We start from the raw sequence: 22160 nt of genomic DNA on the forward strand, positions 1-22160 counted from the left end.
ACATGTGTCTGTTCATTCCCAACAGCAACAGTGTGGTCTGTCAGTGCTAACCTATACCCTAAACAACAAACAGGCATTCAGCATTGTCTGTGCAATTTTGACAGTTAATACTCTTGCTTAAGGCTGCAGGTGGTTCCCTGTAAAAGGGTAAGTCATTGCCACTGTTGGTGTGTGCAAGTGCCTGAGTGTCTTCTGCATGTGTCTTAATGTGCTTGTGTGTCTATACATATGCATCTGAAAGTGAGTGAGCGGAGAGGACTTGTTCTGCTTTAGTTCCCTTGGTCAAAGGCCGCTCAGTGCAACTCACCCAGCTTGGCCTCAGCCTGTGCCCACTGTTTACTGTTACTGTCACTGGGGCCTTGGAGGCCCAAACAAAGGGGGGTCTGTTCCTATTGTCCTGCCCCAGAGTGGCAGCCCCTCTCTGGGCACTGACTGAGGCCAGGGGTAGTGGGGGGCTGGTGAGCAAGGGGGGCTTAGCTCTCACATCCAGCTAGAGAGCAGCATGGTTATAACTGAAACCAAGTCCCTTTCATGTCCTCTATCGGAAACTGCTGTAATGTAAACACCTGCGGCCATTAGCTGATTCTATCTGAGAGACCGGATAGCAGTGTTTATATGTTACAGGCTACCGCTGAAAGGCGATTTAATAGCAATATAGTGACTGGCGGATACACCAAATGAGTGGTGTCAAGAAATGCAGGCTTTGAGGCAAACCGCATTGCATTGTAATCTGAAAAAAATGGAGTAGGTCTGTTTCAAAATAAAGAACACCACATTAAATGGACAGGGAGGGGAGTTTCGTTTACCACAAGCTCATGCTGTCTTCCCCCTCCCTTCCCTTCCTTGCAATTATAGCTCAGAATCTTGAACTGTCCACCCAATTCCCAAACTCTGCCATTGAAGTCTAATTTGACTGTCATAAAATTACCTGGCATGCTGTGGTCCTAAAACATCTCAACTACTGAGCCAGTAAAAAAAGAGTCTCTCTGTGAATCTAAAAGTTTACCATTCCACAACGAGGAGGAGCTCTCGCCACATAAAGTGGTCATTAACAGTGAAAATCCCATCCAAAATCCCTCTCCCAGCATAGGAAAGCGCAGAGCGCACGAGAGGGTCAGGAACGTTCCATTAAAGTGTGGTGTTTAAGAGGTGCTGGGGCCAGGGGGGCAGACGGAGGGGTGAAACAGCTGCCAAACATCTGCACCCCTCCCTTTGAGCCTGCTCTCTGTCTGAGCATCGGGGCTGTCGTTACCAACTTCCTGTCCCAAGGAGCAGGGCCTGCTCAGTACTCACACAAAGGGCATGGGAGGCTTCAGAGTCCATAAGTAAGGGCATGTATAGCTAGGGCAGATGGACTGCTGCATATCTACTAACCTGCTCCAACCCTGCAGTACATCCAAACATTTCAGTTATAAAGGTTAATTCATAACATAGTACCTTTAAACATGCACCTGTTGCGCACTCCCAGATGGGTAAGCAAACCCTCACAGAAATTGAATTGACGTAAAGTAAGCTTTTTGAATCTTAAGACAACTCTGGTTTTGAACTCTACACCTTCAATAGATATTGAGGCTTATCAAAACATTTCCGCTGGAAAAAGTGGGATGTAATCATCGTAGACAGTAATATGAGGTTGCTATTGTAATGGGCACGCAGACATTCCCGCAGAAAGGTATTTTTAGCCGCAGGTGTATTATCACTGAAACCGTTTCTATCGCGAGGGACTCCCATGTTAATTTATGAGGCAATAATATAGATAGCATGAAAAAATCGACAAAGCTCCATCCCTACTCACCCACCATCTCTCTCTCTCTCTCTCTCTCTCTCTCTCTCTCTCTCTCTCTCTCTCTCTCTCTCTCTCTCTCTCTCTCTTCTCTCTATCTTACTCACGCACACACAAACACACGCTGTTGCGCTGTGGTTCACAATTCTCTCCCGCTCCTCCCAGCATATAGCGCCTCCTCATAACTTGTTCGTGGAACTCAGACATCGCACTCGCTGAGACACGTCTTGTCAACCTCGAAGTTTACGCGTGACTCAGACAATGTGCTAACACTGTAAGGCTATTATTGGTTGGTTTAGATAGATGTGAAAAAGACCAAAGTTGTGCATACCAGATCTCAAGACAAGAATAAGAGTGGACGTTTTAGCTGATTTGATGCTCCAATCGGGAATTCTTCCCTCAACATGAGGGTCAGTATCTGATCTAGGTATTGAACAAACCTATTGCTAAGTTCAATATCCTTGTTTTAAGTCTCTGTAAGAGAACTTAGCGTAATTACGCACGGCATCGAAAATGGTCTCAGCTTTGGATAGACGCGCTCCAGTTTTGTTACTCGTATGGGGCTATTGCGTCCTTGCGGACTCAGTCTTTACGAACTTTACTCTGGACAACGAAGTCCATTCTAGTTTTATCCACCGTCGTCTGAAGAGCCAGGAACGCCGGGAGATGCAACGGGAGATCCTTTCGATCCTAGGGCTACCACACCGGCCGCGACCCCATCTCCATGGGAAACACAACGCTGCCCCAATGTTCATGCTGGACCTGTACAATGCCATGTCTACGGAGGGAGAAGAGGACGGGTACTCCTACCCCTACAAGCCCGTCTTTACCACCCAGGGGCCACCGATTGCCACCTTGCAAGACAACAACTTCCTTAACGACGCAGACATGGTAATGAGCTTTGTCAATTTAGGTAAGTGTGTTACTTGTTTTCTTGTACTTTTGGCTATGCTTTCCTAGCAAAAGTGGCTTCAGTTGAATAGATAATGGAAGGCAATTGTTAAATGTTTTTATGTGACGTAGACCCTATTTATAATGTAGTGTTTTGTTTTTACAGTTCTATAGTTCGATTTCTTTCCTAATTCTTTTTTTATTTTTTGTTGGTTTGACTTTGTAGAGGAAAAATAAAAGGAAAAATAAAAGGAAATTAATCTTTGATATGTTAATTAGCTAAGAATCTAGGAGTGAGTGTTCCATACCTGTCTGTATGTCCCATGTGTACCTGGTCCCTGTGTTTTTAACATCCGTAGGCCTACAAAGTGCTGGTGTTGAGGTGGCCAGTCTGTTGGAAATGTTACCTGCAGTCATTTCAACATCAATTGCACTATCTTGAAAATGTGTGTCAACAAAGGAACACATTCAAAGTACATTTAGGTCTGAACAGTTATGCCTTCTTGAGTCATTGTCAGGTGCCTGGCAATGGATTAAGACATTACCTTTCTGAAAGGTTGGATGTTCCTAAAGCCTTATAGAGGATTGTATTACTTGTAATTCCTCTCTCTATTGCTATACAAGTACTGTACACCATTTACTTTCAGTTGTCTGGTGGATTTGTGTTGCTGTTCATAACTACTCTCTTTATTTAATCGGTTTGTGTTACTGTAATCTCTCAGGCCTGCTCTATCTTCAAAGTACTATAACTGTCAGCAATGACCAGAGCTTTAGTCCACATTATCACAACATTAGCAAGCATTCAGGGATTTATGGCAAGATAAATACACCACGACAAGTCAGTTTGTCAAAACTGATGCAATCATAGCAGTTGTGTGTCTCAGGACCAGCAGTTGAGATTTATTTGAACGGATAAATGTTTTTTTATAGAAGTATCGGCACCAACACAGACACTTTACAACTTGCTCAATAGTAAGAGTTTGACTAAGTTTAGCTAACCAACAGAATATAAGTGAATTGAGAGGGGTCCATAGGGAGGTTTTGGGAGTGTTAGATGAATCCTGGAGAGATAATTGTTGGAGTAACTTGGCAGAAGAGAGGGAGGTGACACTCGTTTCTCCGGTGCACCGTATAATTACAGTGGGAGCTGCTGCATTGTGACTATTTTTGACAGGCTGTGACACAAATGGATTTGACCGCAAAAGCTTGCTCAGTCAAGGACCTCTCCTTCGCGTCCCAGACCAAGGTCAGTGTTGCAGAAGGCAAGGAAAGAGTCACAACGAAGAGAGGCAGGGAGTAGAGAAAGGGAGACTGTTTTTAAACTTTGTCTCCCTTCTTGTGTAAATCTCTGATCTTTTAGGCAGACATAACTTCTCATAACAAAGTTTCACCTCAGCTTGAAAGAATATTTAGATTTTTTGTATGAGAAAAAAAAGAAATCATAACTGAGTCCCTCTTGTGAAATGGAGACCTTTTGGCAGGAGGTTGCAATGTTTTTTCTGTAACTAGCGGCATGTGAGTGAAGCTCTAATAAAAGTCATGTTGGCATTCTTGTCCAGAGTCACTTCCACTCTCCAGTGAGCATGAGGAACTGTGGCCTGGTAACCGAGGGCCATCTTCCCACTCACATGCTGAACTTCCTTCATGGCACACTGCATCCATCTCACCATATATCAAATTATCGGTGTCACTCATTTGGGTATAAAGTGAACGTTTGTCTTTGTGATGTCACCACCGTCTGACGTGTGTTCCATCTATCAATGGGTCCTTTGTGAATGCTCTTGCTGAGTCTCATGTGATACCATCATATATAAGCCTGTCTTGATCTAATCCACCTGATGATATGCAGATGAAATAACCTTTACGTGAGAGAGAAGGAGAAAGGTTGGAGGATGTGTGTGGGTAAGGAGTAGAGGGGGCAAGGGGAGCTACTGATATGCTATATATTCGTAGAGACCAGAAAGTTCTTTATTTCCCCTCAGAAGTTAGGTACCTCACCACCAAGGCTATTTCCAAGGTACATTTTTTGAGAAAATAACTGCTTAGCAGTGGCTTGGATTCCAGTGTTCTTTATATACATTTGGCAGATTTATATATTATGGCAACAGCAGTGTGTCCAATTTTACTAATATGCCCTTCAACATGCTGGTAAGAGGGGGGAGGGGTTGTTCTGCATGACCTTGATTTAGAAGTTTTAGAAGCATAAGGGAGGGAAACATGGCTGTAATGGTCATATTCACAGTTTACTGACCAAGTCTTTGTGCAGTTCATGCCTGCCACAGTGAGACACTATCCTCCACTTTAATATTGTCTGTAGTGTAGTCCATGGCATGATTCAGAACCAAATTCAATTCTATGCAAATTTTTGGGGGGCTGGTGTGATGTGTTTCGCTGGCTGTGTTGTCAATATAGCTGTATCTCAGGGCATTCATCTTCAGTGTAGGGTGGGTGGGGTGTGGCTTGTGGGACAGGGGGCAGTGGTCTCCAGAGTAAGGTGGTTGGGGTGTGGACTAGGGGACAGACCCCTGGGTCAGGGACGTCCTCTGTCTGAGTAACCTCAGTTAAAAGCCCAGCTGTGTAAATGGCTTACGGCATACACGCAGAATGTACACCTCTACACGCAACATGGGTCGCCCCCGGCCTTGGGTGTGTGCTGAACATGTAAAGACAACACGCCAAAATGCTGAAACTCTTGACTTCTTAAAGTGCCAGTCAGCTTTGCCATCAGTTCTTCCATGTTTGCCCTGCTGATTACTGGACTGTGTGGGCATTTCCCCACTGAAAGAAAAATGGACAGCGGAGAGATGCATGAGGGAAAGCTTTGGATATTTAAAGGGAAAATGTAATTGAAAGATCATGCTTAAAACTAACCACCTTGTGGGTTGTCGCCCATAATGGCCAGGATGATTGACATTCCGCCATTTCTTCCAAAAACACACGCACATGCACATATGCACACACACTCACACACTCCCCTTTGGGTAATTATTTGATATGGTCCCTGGTGGTCCCTTGCGTATTAGCCCTCAGCCACAGTGAATTAAGGCATTTCCCCTTCAACAAACCACAGCTTCCAGCGCTCTGGGCTGCTTGGCTTGGCCGAGCTTGGCTGGACTGGTGGTGAGAAGTCCCTTTACGCGCACGCACACACACACACACACACACACACACACACACACACACACACACACACAGTGATGCACATGCATCACAGGGCCGCAGGGTGACTTTCACGTTTAGTATTTGCATCTGTCACGTAAGAACACAAAGACTGGCATCACCTGCGTCGGGGTTTTACGGCCTATATTCTCCTCACCTCCGGGTGTAAGGTCTAACTCTCATGTGTTATCTTCAGATGTGTTAGTCACAGCTTCCTCCTTCGCCTCGCTCGCATGCAACCCTGCGTGGATTAACCTAGCCTGAGGTCATTGTGAGGATTGTGTGTGAGAGAGAGTAAGCTAGAGAGAGTGGAAGAGAGAGACAGAGAAAGGCTGTGTGAGTAAATACATGAAACTATGCTTGTTCTTTCTCTGGCATGTGCGTAACCAGAGCCTGGCTGATGACTCCCTGGGTGTGTAATAGTCCTGCTGTAAGTCAGCCACTCTGACCGGGGAGATGCCAAGGGGGGTCGTCATAAAATCAAATCTCCAGTTTGGCATGAACACTGTCACGTGTCAGCAAATGTCAGCTTATTTAAAAAACAATGCATTGCTGGAGTGCATTTTATTTGTCCAATGTTCTGCTGCTGTCAATGTGCTCCAGATGTGTTCAACAGTTCACTAGATGGACATGTTTAAACAAACAAAGCTAGAGTTCTCTGTGGTTTCCCTCCTCTTCTTGTGTCAGCATGGGAACAATCGACATGAAGGTAATATGAAGAGTACAGTATATATATGTACAATCCACTCTCTCACTGTTTATGCTGTGGAGAGGGGAATTGAATACACAGTTTTTAAAACAAAGCATGTGGATTCTTGCTGGATTATATTAGAATAAAATGTGAAATATCTCTGCCTTCCAATAAATCACTGCACAACATATGTTCAACACATTTCAAAACAAAACAAATTGGAACAGTGATAAATGATGTATGCTACACTGCTGAACTAATCTTTGACCCGTGGTTGTGAGTAGTGAAGGAAATTGGATAGCTGATCTTAGTCAGAGTCTGCCAGGTGGTAAACTGGGATGGTGACTCACCACCAACAACAACAACAACAACAGGTAATTAGGGCAGGGGTTTCTATGGTAACACGGCAGGGCACCACCTGGCCCCCTGCCACCCCTACACCCTAAGTCGTGCCCATGGGAGGTGGCACAGAGCTGGCAGCCAATTCACTCCACTTTATGGTGGGTGTTAATAGTAATAATAAGGGGTCTGGAGAAAAAAAAAAAGAGTTCTAATTGGCAAATTTATTTGGATTTATTAGAGGGTTTGGCAGTCAGACCGTATTGTGTCATTCCACGCTCCCACCTGCATGCTCGGAAGCACTTACGTCATGTTACAGTCATGGTAAAGTTACATTGTTGTCATGGCAAAGCCCTGTATTTAATCACATTTAAAAGTCTTAAGGTTTGATTATTGGTATCTAGGGGTGGATTGCATAGAGACCAGGCTGCTTGGTGTAGGACAGCTGTTGGTAGTGTCTATGTGTGTGGATGTGTTTGTGTGTGGATGGCTGTGGCGTAGATGGGAAGATGTTAGTGAAAATATCCAAGACAATTCACAAGCACATCAGATAATCTCTCTCTCTCTTTCTGTCTTTCTATCTCTCTCTCTCTATCTCTCTCTCCTTGCATTCCTGTCCTCAGTGGGACTGAGGTTAATACAGATGTTTCTCTCTGTCTGCAGGCCAAAGCAGCTGTGCAGAGTAACTCTATCTCTTCACAGTCCAGCAGAACCCCTACCTCACCCCACCCCCATCCCTGTCCTGCTCACTTCTACCCCAGCCTCCTTGCCTTGCCTCAGTCCCACCACACTGAGACCAGCCTCACACTGGCTTACCAAACATAGACACCAGCAGTGACACCAGCAGTGACACCAGCAGTGACACCAGCAGTGACACCAGCAGTGACACCAGCAGTGACACCAGCAGTGACACCAGCAGGCCTCTCTCCGCCTGCCCTTCACTGACTCTGTGAGGTGTTGCTTCCTCTCCTACCGACTGATTTATGTGATCACTTTGTAACACACTCCCTTTGGATTTACTAACCAATGCACGTAAACACACATACACATGTGCACACACACTCACATGGACAAGCACACAAACTTTGTTTGCACAGAAAGAATGTTCTGAAGCTAATTAGTGTCAGAGAGTGCATGTTTTATGGCCTACATGCGCTGGTCAGAGAGTGAACCAGGGCAAAGGAATGTAACAGTAGCTTCAGGTAGCCACTGTTGCACTTTGGTAATTACAGTCATGTTGCTGCTACCTTCCCTAATGCTAGACTCTAGGTTGTGGTTTAGAGAGCAAGTACAAAGAAAATCAGAAAAATAAGATTGCCCGCTCGCGATATAAAAGTCAAAGAATCACATTCCTTTGGTATTTCATTCCTTGTGTAATCACCTGAAAAGCTCCAGACATCTGGATGTTCCTAGTCTCCTTCTCTCTCTCGGACATGCTGAGACACTTGCTGTGAGCGATGATGAAACAGGCTGCGGGTGGGACTTGTCAAAAGGCCCAGATGTAGGAAGGCAGTGGCGGGTGTTCTGGCTATGCCGAGATGACGGACGGTGCACACTCAAGGCCAGGAATGTTCAGCCAGGGAGACTCTTTCTAATCATGCCTCTGTCTTAGCCTGGGTCATATTCACCATAGGAGTCACTCTGACATAAGTCACCCCTGGGATGGCATGTAAACACTGCAGAATATGGCCTGATGGGTGGAGAGAGAGAGAAAAAGAGAAAGAGAGAGAGAGAGAGAGAGAGAGAGAGAGAGAGAGAGAGAGAGAGAGAGAGAGAGAGAGAGAGAGGGTGAAATGAATCCTAAATTCCGAGTGTTGGGAGAATTGGGAGCTTATGAAAGCAAGAGATAGATAAGGTGAGGAGTGATTCACACCCAGCTACTCTGTAGTCTGGGCAGTAAAACATTTGACATGCTCCAGTATCTCAAAGTAGTCTCCGAGTAGTGGAGTAAATACTTCTGTAACAGAAACTGCAACAGGTAACATGAGAAAGAGAGAGACCTGTTTTCTTGACTTCCATGATGGAGGGCAGCATGCAACATAGTGTGCCCCAGAGAAAGGGCCCAGATGTGGGCCAGAGCTGAGCCAGAGACCCTGGGACCTTCAGCTCTGCTGGGAAAACAAACAAACACAACTCTGTGGCTGCTTTGTACTGAGGCCCTTAACTAGAGAGGGGAGGAGGAGAAGGAAAGGGGAGGAGAGGGGAGGAAAGGAGACGAAAGGAGAGGAGAGGAGATGAATTGAGGGGAGTGGAGAGGAGAATACTTTTACAGTGAAAAACCTACCCTACCCTGTGACCAGCTGCTTCACATGTTGTATGTTGGTGTTCCTAGTTGAAGATTGCGTTTGCGGAAGACAGTAATGTCAAACAGATTCCTGCTCCATCAGCCAAATCAAAGCTTGTAAAAGCCAAGCTACAACTGTTACCAAGTGTTTTTATGACGAGTGCTGAAATATAGTATCAATTTAGTGTGAAATATGAATTTGATGTGGCAGTTTTCAGTTTATTTAAGGAACGCCAACAGCTATAGCCTGGGTGTTACACCACATCCTTCACAACTATTTTTTATTTATTTGAAAAGGAATGGTTGTAATTAAACTAAATAAACAACAAGCTCTTAAAATGAGGGTGCCAAAGTGCCGTCATGTGTGCATTGGATGCCGCCAAGGGTTTTGGGGCAAACTATAAAAATGTTTACACCGACACTGGGATTTCTCCTGCCTGTGTCTCTAATACGCACACTGCTTGTGTGTGTATCTGTATGCATGTGTGTTATATGTATGTGTGTCTGTGTTATGTGTGTGTGTTACATGTGAAGTCTCCTGGGGTATATAATAAGAGGCGGCTTGGCTGGTTGAGGAGAAGGGTGTGGTTGCTGCAGCCGCAAAATGAAAGAACATAAAAAGGGGGGAAGAGAGAAAAGCGACAGGGAAAACGAAGGGCTGTGGTTCTCTGTCTCTGTGAGCTGTATCCCCCCGGCTGAGAGGAGGGAAGGATGGTTACTGTGGCATCAACAGACAGATCTGATAACTACAATAACTCTGATAACTCTGATAACTGCCTCTCTGGGTGTCGTCGTGCTGCTTCTCTCAGAACACTGGGTATGGACACCACGGAGCTTGCAGTTCAGACCATCTGCCAGGCTCCCCTTCTCTGTTCCCTGTTTACTTAATAGGCTAGCTGGCGGCCTGGCATCACACGTTCCTGGAGCTGTGTCCTCCGGCCCTCCAAGAGCACAAGGTGGCTGCAGCTGGCCCAGCAGTGTGAGAGGCAGCTGGGCTGGCGGGAGATGCCAGGGAGGGTGTACCCTGAGTCAGACACATTCCTCCAGGGCCAGCCTGTGGATGCTCAGTAAATCTGGGGTTCAGAGGGGAAGTACACCTCCATAACGTCCAGTGGAGCGTGAGGTGGAACCCTGCTCTCATGTTTATGGTCTCTCCTCTGACTGCAGCACTAAGGAGAGACGGGTCACCACAGACCAAACACACGGCACTCTCCCTCTCCTCTCTGATGTCTGAGTACTGGAGCTACTTCCTTCACACACACACATATGGCATAGTCTTATTAAAACACACACATACACATACACACACACACACACACTGGTGAGTTAATGGCTTTTAAGAGTTCGGTAAGTTATAGCAGGGGCCCATTCCCTAGGAGCCATTGCTGTCATGTGTTGCAGCAGTGTAAATACATTGCAGAGGCATGATGTCATCAGTAGTCGCCAGTGGGCAGGATGTTTCCTAACGTGGTAATCACTCTACTGCGGGTAGTCACCCGTTACCCGGGAGATATAACCCACTTTCCTCTTTATAGGATAAACATCTTGATCAATCGTCATCTCTCTCACTCTTTCTTTCTTTCTTTCTTTCGTACTTTCTATTTATCTCTCTTTCTCTGGGGTTTATGGAAAAAGTGACACATGTTCTTTGTGCCATGTTGAAAACATTGTTGGCTGGTATTCTGAAGTGTCTGCAAAAAGTCCTCTAGAGGACAATGTTTTACTAAAGCAAAAATTGAAAAGAAGAAATGGTGCTTTGAAAAAGTGGAAAAACCGAGAAAAAAAAAGGATGAGATAATTGTTGTGCTCCAGTTAGCACTCTGCAGGTCAGAGTGTGTGTGATAAGAAGCTGAGGCATGACTCTTACGAGGCATCATAATCTCCTTGTTAACCCTGACTCTGGCCTGGTTGACTGGCTCCAGGTCTTATCGCACTCTCTCTCTCCCTCTCTCACCTGCCCAACATCTGGCCTTAAGGAAGGGGGAAAAGGGGGAGGGGTGGGGTTGTGGAGGAACGGTTGTCTTATGAGGAGGGGTTAGGGGGCTTGAGTGTCCCCCCCTGCAGGGTGGCGGAAGCACGCGGGCAGAGGGCAGCCAGGGCTGTGAGGTGTGAGGGGGCTGGACAGACACTTGTCCTAATGTGAGCCGTCAGTTCTGTCTGCTGTTGCTCCGGAGGCCGAGGTGTCGGAGAAGTGTTTGAGGTCCACTGGCTCGGCGGGGTAGAGGGGGGGAGAGGGGGAGGAGAGAACGAGGAGGGGAAGGAGAGGAAAGGCGGGTGAGAGACGGGTAAAGGGCAGATGCAGCCCAGTCTGAGTGTGGGTGGGTCTGTCTCAGTCCTAACTCATGGCTTCCTTCATGGACTGGGTTTGGAGTGGTTGCTGTAAATAGGGTCATGGTTGACTTCTGTTTGCCAGGTGGGATGCAAGCCTGCATGCAAACTCACATCACTGCATCTCTACTGTGGTCTGTACATGTGTGGGACTTCAAGAGCCAACGAGGTGGTTCAAATATCCACACCCAACTCATAACCACATTCAGCATCTTGATAAAAGCTACAGGCCTACATCTGTGTCATGGGTGTACGCTGTGTCCTTCCAATGTGCCTGAAGGAACACCTGGAATAAATGTAGTTTACTTGAGTGTGTTTGTGTGTGTGTTGTTTTATATGCATCTCGAAGAGTGTGTGACATTTCTAACACCAGTGCGCTAATGGACAGTGTATAACTGATTCAGAACCAGTGAGTTGACTGGGTTGTTATGTGCACATTTCTGTGTCTGTAGGTGTGTGTTTCTGAGTTTGTGTGCATGTGTGCATGTTTGTGTGCATGTTTGTTTAACACAGGTGGGATGATGGCCACTCACTTCCTCCCAAAGGAAGTCATAAATGTGCCCGCTTGGCTTTAACGGCTCCTCTGCCTCACATCTAATGACTGCCATACTACTGTAATTACCATGGAGGCAGAGAGGGAGGGAGGGAGGCAGAGAGCGACAGAGACTGAGAAAGAGAGAGGGTGAAGAGAGAGATGGGCGGGGGGTTGATGAGTTAGCAGCATGCTGGGGCTGTTTTTATTCTCTGGGAAATAGAAAGAGGAGGAAAGAGTGAAGTAGAGACTGCACGAGGGCACAGATGGTTTAGAAAGCGGGGAAAGAAAGGGTAACTGTGGGAGTTTCACAGAAGCATCCAGATGTTGTCAGAAGAACAGGTAAAGGGCTTTTCCAGTGGATGGGTGGACAGCTAATCTGAGACCAAGGGAACAGTTCTGGCTTTGTCCCCAGAGGGAGTTCACCTGCTCTGGGCCACAGGAGGAGGGAGAGTTCTCTGGTGGGACCAGTGAGCCCCAGAGCAGGGGTACAGGGGATTAAGGAGAGAGGAAGACAGAGTTTGAGAATCAGGTTGTAGGGATTCCCCCAAAAAGAATCTCTTCCTTGTTTAAGCTCATTTGGGTTGTTTAGTCCTATTCACACAGTACGAGAGAGGAAGGGTTTACTCTGCATGTGTATGTGTGTATTTAAACCAACCTGTCTGAGACAGATTTACACAAACAGACAGATCTGTTTGTGTGAATTGAGAGTTCAGAGAGTCCCTATTAATGTCATGGCACTGCACCATATACAATCCATTTAAAGGGCACAGGCAGAGGTCAACTCATTGCATGGTAAACAACATGAAACTGCTGTACACTTGAATAGGTTCAGTATTGGTCACAGAAAGACCTTAGATGTACCCAATGGGGCTGGGTGCTCAGCCTGTCTGTCCTTAACAGGGCTGAGAGCTTGGCTGTGTTTATGCTGTGGTGTGTCAGGAGACAGACGACACCCCCGTCAGACACGGGAGGGAGATGGAAAAGCTCTTTAGCTGCTGCGCTGTCTGGGTCTGTGCCAGTCTGCCAGGGGAGAGGTGGAGGCCTGGGCACACAGTAACATCTCCATTTATAGAGAAGCCCTGAACGATAGAACTCCCTTTGTTCCATATTAGCCCACCTAGCCAAATACTAGTCATGTACACACCAATGCCCTTTTGACTGGACAGCCCTCCCCCGCTCCCCTGTTCTGCCCGTGAGCAGGTGTTGCAGCACTGAAAGCTGTGCTGAAGCTCTTCACCAGCAGTAGAATGTGTGCAGTCAGTGTGACCTTGTGAAGGATGGCTTGGTGGGGGCGAGGGCACCATGAAAGTCCCCATTGATGAATCCTGGCACAGGTGTGGATGGGGTGGAGATTCCAAGTGGTTCAGGGCCAGACCTGGGCTTCCTATTGCCTGAGATGCACAGTATACAATGGTTTCCATGGTTTCCTGTTTACCCTATGACTGAGAGTGAGTAGAGAGCAGTCCTAGGCCAGTGTGTGCTGGTATATAGGAGTGTGTGAGTCCTTATGGGAGAACCAGGACAATGGGACCCTAAAGCCAGCCTTACTAATGGCCAACTGAGCTGTGGTCTATTCCAGAGAAATTAGATCCATGCCTTTACCCTGCACTGCCTAATCAGACAGTGCTGCCTTTGTGCAACACACACAGTCGGCAAGCATGTTCGATGGTGATAGGAGAGGATGGCGGGAAGGGAAGGGAAAGATAAAAGCAGTTTGTGCTGATAAAAGCAAAAGAGTAAGGAGAAGAGAGAGAGAGACAGAGAGAGAGAGAGAGAGAGAGAGAGAGAGAGAGAGAGAGAGAGAGAGAGAGAGAGAGAGAGAGAGAGAGAGAGAGAGAGAGAGAGAGAGAGAGGCAGAGAGAGAGAGGAGGAGAGTTGGTTATGTGCTTGGTTCTGTGTTTCTAATCCCGGTTACATATAACATTACACCTGCTCTTTCATGTATGATGTAAAGAGAATGTGAGTGTGTGTGAGAGAGAGAGGCAGAGAGAGATACAGAGAAAAGCAGAGAGAGAGAGAGAGAGAGAGAGAGGAGAGAGGGTGGAGGCCTGAGCCTGGGCAACAGCAGTCCTTTCTGTTCTGTCCATGCTGTGCAGAGTTCCGAGGAGTGCTCATAAAGAGCTGTTGAGTAGCAGGGCCATGTCCCACAGTGAGGGGGTGGGGTTGTCAGAGGGTCTTCTCTGGCTCCCCCCTCAGTCCATGGGTCACCTGGCAGTATATTGGCAACAGCTGAGGGACAGACAGGGTCTGTGTCTGTTGTGTGGTAGATCGCCAGGAAGCCAGTCATCGCAGATGTCCTCAAAGGCACTCACTACAAATGGGCTGTAAATGAAACAGGATATGTAGCAGGAATCAGATGCAAGTTTATAGGTTTTGCAACGTGTGTGTTTGGGTATGTGTGTGTGGGTGTGTGTTTGGGTATGTGTGTGTGGGTATGTGTGTGTGGGTATGTGTGTTTGTCTGAGTGGTGGGGGGTCTCAGGATGAGGGGAAGTGAGTGGGTTGACTGGGGAAGAAGGAGGAGGTGATTGATAGGACAGGGAGATATTGATAGACAGGGCATGGAGGGGACTGCCCTGGGACTGTCTGCTCTCTGGGGCTGCCTGCTGGGACACTAAGAGGGGTCGGGGTCAGGGGGTCACGAGGGTCGGGGGGCTAACTGAAACAGCGGAGTCCCCCCCCCACCCCTCGCCGGCCCCCCTCATGAGATCCAGATGAGGGGCAGAGGAGATGACTCTCCAGGGATCAGAGGGGAAGAGGGAGAAGAAAGGCCTCTCGTAAAGCTGTCACAGGGAGTGTGCATCTCTCTATCACGGCTCCACATGATATCTGCCCTACTCTAGCCTGTTGGGGATGGATGTCTCAATCATGGGGGAGCACATGTACCACTCAGCACACGTAGATGGGTTCCATGTGGACCGGACACTGTCTCCCATTGCATTCAAGCTGTGGCCCAGTCTCAGCACAGACACATTTCAAGGCTCCTTCCACCCAGAAACGTATTTCTGAGAGTCACCTTTTGGCACACTGTGTGGTGTCTGATCTAATTGAGTATGTTGCGTGTGTGTTTCAGATAACGACTGACACTCTCTCTGATGTGTGTGTTTCAGATCATGCCCGATGTTCATTGTGTCTGGGGTGTGTGTGTGTGTGTGTTTCTGTATTCCAGTGGAGCACGATAAGGACTTCCTCCCCGTGCGACGACACCATGGAGAATACCGTTTTGACCTATCACGGATCCCCGAGGGGGAGGCAGTCACAGCTGCAGAGTTCCGGATATACAAAGACTTCATCCACGAGCGCTTTGACAATGAAACATTCCTCATCAGTGTCTACCAGGTTCTGGAGGAGCATTTCGACAGGTGAGCGGGTGTGTTTGTGTATGTGTATGTTGGCGTATATATATGCATGAATTGAACCTGTCCAAACGGTAGTCTCTTAATTGCTTTTTGGAAGTTTCCACAATGCGTGGAGTGAGTGTGCTGCTTTCCCTTGTGTGGACTGTCTGAGCCCACAGGAAGGTGTGTGAGCCCCACTGAGGAATGGCCCATGCCTTGCTTCCCCCTGCCCTCCTACTCTTCTTGCCCCCCTGTCCCATCTCTGCCCTCTCCCCCTGCCCCCTCCGCCCTCCCCCTGCCCCCTCCCCCCTGCCCCCTCTTGCAGGGTTCTGTTGCCCTCCCAGGTCCAGGGGGAACAACACGGTCATTTATCCATGTGCCAGACTGCTGCTGAGGTACATGAGCCCAAAGCTCTATGACACTCTATCAGCCCTGGGATAGATGGAGGTATACATGCCGACGGAGGGATAGAATATCAGATAGGAGGAGATGAGAACATGCCCCACTTTAGAACAAGGATTCATAGTTGGATGAGAATTTAAAGGAAAACATTTTCCCTCTAGTTTTGTCAGTATTCTGTCTCACTCTCCCTTTCTCCTTCCCTCTCTTCTGAATTCCTGCTGGTGATGAACTGTGTGTAGTGTATGAATAGAGCAGTCGTTTATAAAGCCATTATTGTCAATTAAGGAAATGAAGTGTTCCCCTGGGCCGTGCCATCTGGAGCCCCCTCCTCCCTGCTTCCCTCGCTTTCTCTCTCTCTCTCTCTCTCTCTCTCTCTCTCTCTCTCTCTCTCTCTCTCTCTCTCTCTCTCTCTCTCTCTCTCTCTCTCTCTCTCTCTCTCTCTCTCTCGCTCTCTCTCTCTCTCTCTCTCTCTCTCTCTCTCTCTCTCTCTCTCTCTCTCTCTCTCTCTCTCTCTCTTTCCCTCCCTCCCTCCCTCCCTCCCTTTTTCTTTCTCTCTTTTCAGCTCTCACTTCCTCCGCTCATTTTGCTGCTCCACTTTACACCTCACCACTCAATATACTGTACCTCATCCTATCATGGTGTTTTATTGCTGTGTCATTGCCGATTATTAGCCCATTGTTTTTAAATACTACATCTATATTCATTTACAGCATGCGTGTGGATTTTGGTGTGTACATGTCTTTATATGTGTGTGTATGTGTGTTTTGTAAAGGGAGTCAGACCTATTGCTGCTGGACTCCAGGGTTATCTGGGCAGCAGAGGAAGGCTGGTTGGTGTTTGACGTGACGGTGACCAGTAACCACTGGGTCCTGAACCCAGGGAGGAACCTGGGTCTACAGCTGGCTTTGGAGAGCATCCACGGTAGGTAGACTTCATCCAGAACCAGAACTAGAACCACCTCAGCCACAAGCAGAACCAGCTCAGCCACAACCACAAACAGAACCACTCACTTCATTTAGAATCCAGACAGAACGCTCTGACCCAGAGAGGTCGGAATCGGATCAGGGTAGATATTCCACTGGTAGAAACAGCATAGAAGATCCACTCTCTGAAAGCTGCCAGACCCTCATCCTGTAGCCCGCAAAGAATCCTTCCCAAGCTAGCTTTCCTATGATTACAGTAATATGACATCATCTTGTGGAGGAGTTAGTATCAGGAAGCTGCTGAGTGAAAACATCAACAATATTAACAACAGCCCACTGTGTGATAGACTCTTATCACAGAGGACAGCAAGATCTTACATGTTCGCAAGAACAGACACACTCTCTTTCATGTTGAATAGGGTGGTGTGTCGGTGTGCTTGTGTATGTGTGTGTGAGTTGGTGGTGGGGTGAAGGTGTATGTGGGAGGATGTTTTTTGGCGAGCATGTGCAGAGAGGTGCGTGGGACGTCCCGTTGCCAGCGGCGACAGGCAGCCTTGGTTTACCTCGGCTGATCAGAGGAACATTCCTGTGCGTAAGGACAGACTATACAGTACAACACAGATACACTTTGATGTCCGGCAACACATTCATGTTTGACATTTAGACGGAGGAGAGAGCATGAGAGTAAGGCAAAGGAATTCAAAAAGGAAAACCTCATTTGGGAAAAACATCCACTGAATAACAAGGAGACACCAAAGACATAGTTCTTATCAGGCCTGACAGAAGGGCCACACACGTTCAGATACACACACATTAAATAACCCTTAATATTATTTTCTCCATCCCTCAAAAACCCCCATGCCTCCCTCCCTTTCTGTCTCACAGAAGCACACATGCATACACACACCCAGAAAACAAGATGGTAAACAAAGAGCCAAGAGATCCCATGTCTGATACCCGTATCTTTGTCTCCCCCTGTAGGTGAGAGTGTGAACCCCCGGACGGCAGGGCTTATTGGGCGCAGCGGGCCCCAGAATAAACAGCCCTTCATGGTGGCCTTCTTCAAAGCCACGGAGGTGCACCTGCGCAGCATCCGCTCAGCAGGGGGCGCCAAACAGCGGAACCCCAACCGTTCTAAAGGGGCCAAGGGCCAGCAGGAGGCTCTCAGAGTGGCCAACATCGCAGGTGAGGGGGCTGTGTCTGGGACACAGGTGTGTGTATGTGTGCGCGGGTGTGTTATAAGTATGGATGTTGTGTGTTTTTTAGTGGTGACGTGAGTCCATTCCCTTACTGAGCCGCTCTGGATGACTTACTCTCCACATATCGACAGGGTTACAGCCAACACACACACACAAATCACCCAGAGAATGCCTTTGTTTTGGTGCCGAGGGAAAGGCTACCAGAGCATGTGTTGGCTAGGTCTGTGGGTCGGAGGTGCGAGAGAGTTGAGTTTATACAGAGCGCTGGAACACTGGACCATAATGCCTTCGCTTCAAATAACCCTCCGCCATCCTGTTTATTTACACCAGCATTACAGCAGGCCCAGGGCCAAGAGCTCTGCATGGGGGGGGGGGGGGGGGACAGAGCACATCTGTAGTGTGGGGAGGGCGGGCCGGACCGAGCTGGACCGGGCCAGACCAGAACACCTCTGCTCGCAGGGCCTGTGTGGAGGGCTGGATGGTCTCTGTTAAATAACTGATGAGAAGCAGTCATCTCTGATCACTTCCAACTGGACCGACCAGCACAAGCAATGTTGCACAGAACCCCCTGCGGGTCTGGGGCAGAGCAGAGAGGAGATGTGAGGAGAGGAGTGGAGAGGAGAGGCAGTAATAGTCAGAGAGTGAGAGAAGCAGAAGTCTGGGAGAGTGAAGGGAAAACATTGGTAAATCTTGGGAAAACTCCATCTGTTTTGGACAGTAGGACTTCCAACCCTCTGAGCGTCCTGACCTGTGGATCATCCAACTCAACAGCCTTCTGCTCTGATCTCTGTTCAGATGTTAGGACTGTGGATCATCCAACTCAACAGCCTTCTGCTCTGATCTCTGTTCAGATGTTAGGACTGTGGATCATCCAACTCAACAGCCTTCTGCTCTGATCTCTGTTCAGATGTTAGGACTGTGGATCATCCAACTCAACAGCCTTCTGCTCTGATCTCTGTTCAGATGTTAGGACTATGGATCATCCAACTCAACAGCCTTCTGCTCTGATCTCTGTTCAGATGTTAGGACTGTGGATCACTAGACTGACCTCTGTTTTTATCTGGCCTGGTGGCCGTCTCTGTTTGTTTGGGTGTGTTTTTGCTGGGTCTGTCTGTCTGTCTGTCTGTCTGTCAGTCTGTCAGGGTCTGCTGAACTGAATCTGTCTGTCCAGATGTCCTGTTGATGAGACATAAAAGTGAAAGAAACGCATATCCTGAATGTAGTACGGTATGCAATTGTGTCAATAATATAATCTTCCTCTTTCTTTCTCTCCCTCCCTCAGAGAACAGCAGTGCTGATCAGAAGCAGGCGTGTAAGAAACATGATCTGTATGTCAGCTTCCGAGACCTGGGGTGGCAGGTACGGAGCGCATCCCACACATTCCTCCACACCCCCACCTCCTCTCCTCTTTCCTCTTCCTCTCATCGCTCTTCTTTTTTTCACCTACCCACTCCAGATTGTCTTCCCCCTCCATACCTCCCACTACGCTCTTTTGATTCCTACGCTGGGTTCCACGATGACGCACGGCTAACCGCACATCTCTGTGTCTGTGTCGCCAGGACTGGATCATCGCTCCAGAGGGCTATGCGGCGTACTACTGCGAGGGCGAATGTGCCTTCCCTCTCAACTCCTACATGAACGCCACCAACCACGCCATCGTGCAAACACTCGTAAGTAGTGAGGACGTGACCAATCCAGTTTTGTCATGAGGGCCTCCCACCAGCAATGTGTGACCTCCACACCTCCCTGTCCCCCTGGCGCAGGTCCACTTTATCAACCCGGAGACGGTGCCCAAGCCCTGCTGCGCGCCCACCCAGCTGCATGCCATCTCCGTGCTGTACTTCGACGACAGCTCCAACGTCATCCTCAAGAAATACCGCAACATGGTGGTCCGAGCCTGCGGCTGCCACTAGGGCCACACCATGACCCGCCCTCATGCACACACACGCACACGACACACAACCACACACACACACGGGACAATCACACACACACACACGGGACAATCACACATACACATGCAGACATACACGCACATTCACGTGCATACACGCACACACAGATACACTCATCCTGTGCTTTCTACTGTGTATATAAGACATTAAAACAGTGATTGTATAGTTATCCACAGTCAACAATCCTTTGTTATTTTTATGTGTATGTGTTTATTGTAGTTAATGTGATTTGTATTAATGTAGATGTTATTTTTTAATGCTTTTTCTATGACTGACCGGCCTAGATTTGGGAGGTTTTTATCTGAGAACTTTCATGTACAATACTGTGTAAATAGTTTTTAAACAAAGACAGAAGTGTATTTATTTCTTGGGAGTGTTAAGGTTAGGGCAGTGTAAACCCTTGTACTTTACTGTCTATGTTTTACAGCCATTTTACCATGTGTTACTCAAACATACAGAGGCTTGGAGACACAAATGTTGTCATCAGATTCAAAAGATAAAACACTTTGGCACCATAGAAAGGTCTACTGAGGAATAATAATCGTCACATACAAACTCGCTCTCACGCTCCCCTTCTCTCCTCCTCCTCCTCCTCTCTCTTTTTCTGTCATGTTTTCTCTACACGGTGGAGGTGGTAAATCCCTCGGCTGTGTGGAGCAGCAGGCTATGCTGTCATGGGAACCACCCCAGCCCAGACGGGGCCCTGCCTGCTGGAGCACACACCCTGTTTTATACACACGCTTCTATTTGACTCAGATGGATAAAGTAAAGTGATCTCATCACTCGTCCTATCGTGACACTTCTTGGGCATCCTTTAGCGTTATATCATGATGCAGGAGGTTAGGGTTTGGGTGGACCTGACGCGTCAAAATCCTGAAGCTGTAGGGGACCTTGTGTGTCGGAACAGTGATGCTAAGGCTTCTGAGTGGCAATAAATGACGGAACCTTAGAACAGAGACTAGGCTCCACAAAGCTATGTTGTTGTTGATTCAAAAACAGTGAATTTCCATCTAGCTCGTTTATAGGACTCTTTATAATTCAAGTTAAGTGTCTCTTTTTACAATCAAATGACACAGAGCAATAATACCGATTGGATATCGGTTTTCAGTGGAATTGGCAACTAAGAGGAAGAGCGAGGGAAAGACCGAACGAAAGAGAAAAACAGAGAGATATTCTGTTTCAAGTCATAGTAGGATCTCCAGGTGTACCCTCAAATGCTGTCCAGTCTGCCCTATGTCTCGGTCCTATTTAAGAGGAATATTTATTTCGAGCTGGGGAGACTGGCACTGTGTGCCAATGCAGTTTCTCCTTCACTCTCCTTAGTGTTTTACTGCACAACTGCTACAATAAAACTGGAGTAAAGCAACTCTGACTACGGCTGTTGTCTGTATGAACAAAGAGCTACCAGTCTGCTTACCTGAACTGGTGGAAATGGAAAAGGTCAATGCCACAAAACCCCCCGTAGTATCTGGGACATACCTTTCTCTCAGACGTTCTATATCTACCATACACACATGATATACCTACCTATGCACTCTCCTCACACTCTCTTTCTCCAACCTTCTCCCAGTCTCCACATCAAGCGGTTGCCTTTCCTACATCCTGTTTATTGCATAGCCTGGTTTGGATTAGTGTTCCATGCCACCCGCTGTTTTCCAGCACAGCTAAACTCAGCCCCCGTGTGTGTATATGTGTGTGTCTGTGTGTGTGCATGGCCGTGTGTGTGTCAGGGTCAAGGGGTGCTCTGAAGTGAGAGACTGGGGAACAGGCCTCTACCACCCCCAGGTCAAAGATATCTGGGAATTCCTAACCTCTTCCTGTCTGTGTATGGCGAGTTGAGAAGCAGGTCTGAAGCTTCACGTCTGATGGCGTGGAGTCTCCTTCCCATAAACCCCCAGCCTGCGTGGGGATTTCTAGCTCCACTCTCCCTGGTGAAAGAGAACTGCGATGATTGTAACAACACAGTGTCTCATGTTCATCCAGTCTCTTACTGAGAAGATGCTCTGTAATCAAACAAATCTATATCTTCGTTCCTTAGAAGTTGATGGGCTGGTAAAGTGGTTGTGTGTTACTGGGACCTCCTGGGTGCACCTTTCCCTCTCACCTCCTCACCTCCCCCTAGGCCCAAACCAGAACCCAACAACCCCAGACTGCCCTCCAACCCACCACATCCATCACCACCCCCTCCACTTCTTCCTGGTGTTACGTTGTTCCATGTCCCTAAAGGATCCACTGTTACCTTATCACAAAGAGCAGGAGAAACAACAGTACTATGAATGCTTTTAGGCAGAGCTTGGCACTTGACAACCCTCTGCGACATACACCCACAAATAG

The 22160-nt window shown here is 47.7% G+C and overlaps 1 protein-coding gene across 2 annotated transcripts; it reads left to right on the plus strand.

Annotated features, from left to right (window-relative positions):
- The first annotated feature begins 1958 nt into the window (after positions 1–1958).
- bmp7b (bone morphogenetic protein 7b) lies at positions 1959–21188 on the plus strand. Of its 2 annotated transcripts, XM_062459226.1 has the most exons (7): positions 1959–2696; positions 15179–15371; positions 16522–16670; positions 17654–17857; positions 19154–19230; positions 19431–19541; positions 19635–21188. In XM_062459226.1, exons 1-7 carry the CDS (start codon positions 2297–2299, stop codon positions 19782–19784), a joined length of 1284 nt encoding a protein of 427 aa, XP_062315210.1. In that variant the 5' UTR covers positions 1959–2296; the 3' UTR covers positions 19785–21188. The 2 variants fall into 2 exon arrangements, with proteins under 2 accessions (XP_062315210.1, XP_062315211.1); XM_062459227.1 differs by lacking the exons at positions 19431–19541; positions 19635–21188 and adding an exon at positions 19328–19423.
- The last annotated feature ends 972 nt before the right edge of the window (positions 21189–22160 follow it).

This window comes from Osmerus eperlanus, chromosome 4 (assembly GCF_963692335.1).
Source record: "Osmerus eperlanus chromosome 4, fOsmEpe2.1, whole genome shotgun sequence".
Taxonomy (NCBI): Eukaryota; Metazoa; Chordata; class Actinopteri; order Osmeriformes; family Osmeridae; genus Osmerus; species Osmerus eperlanus.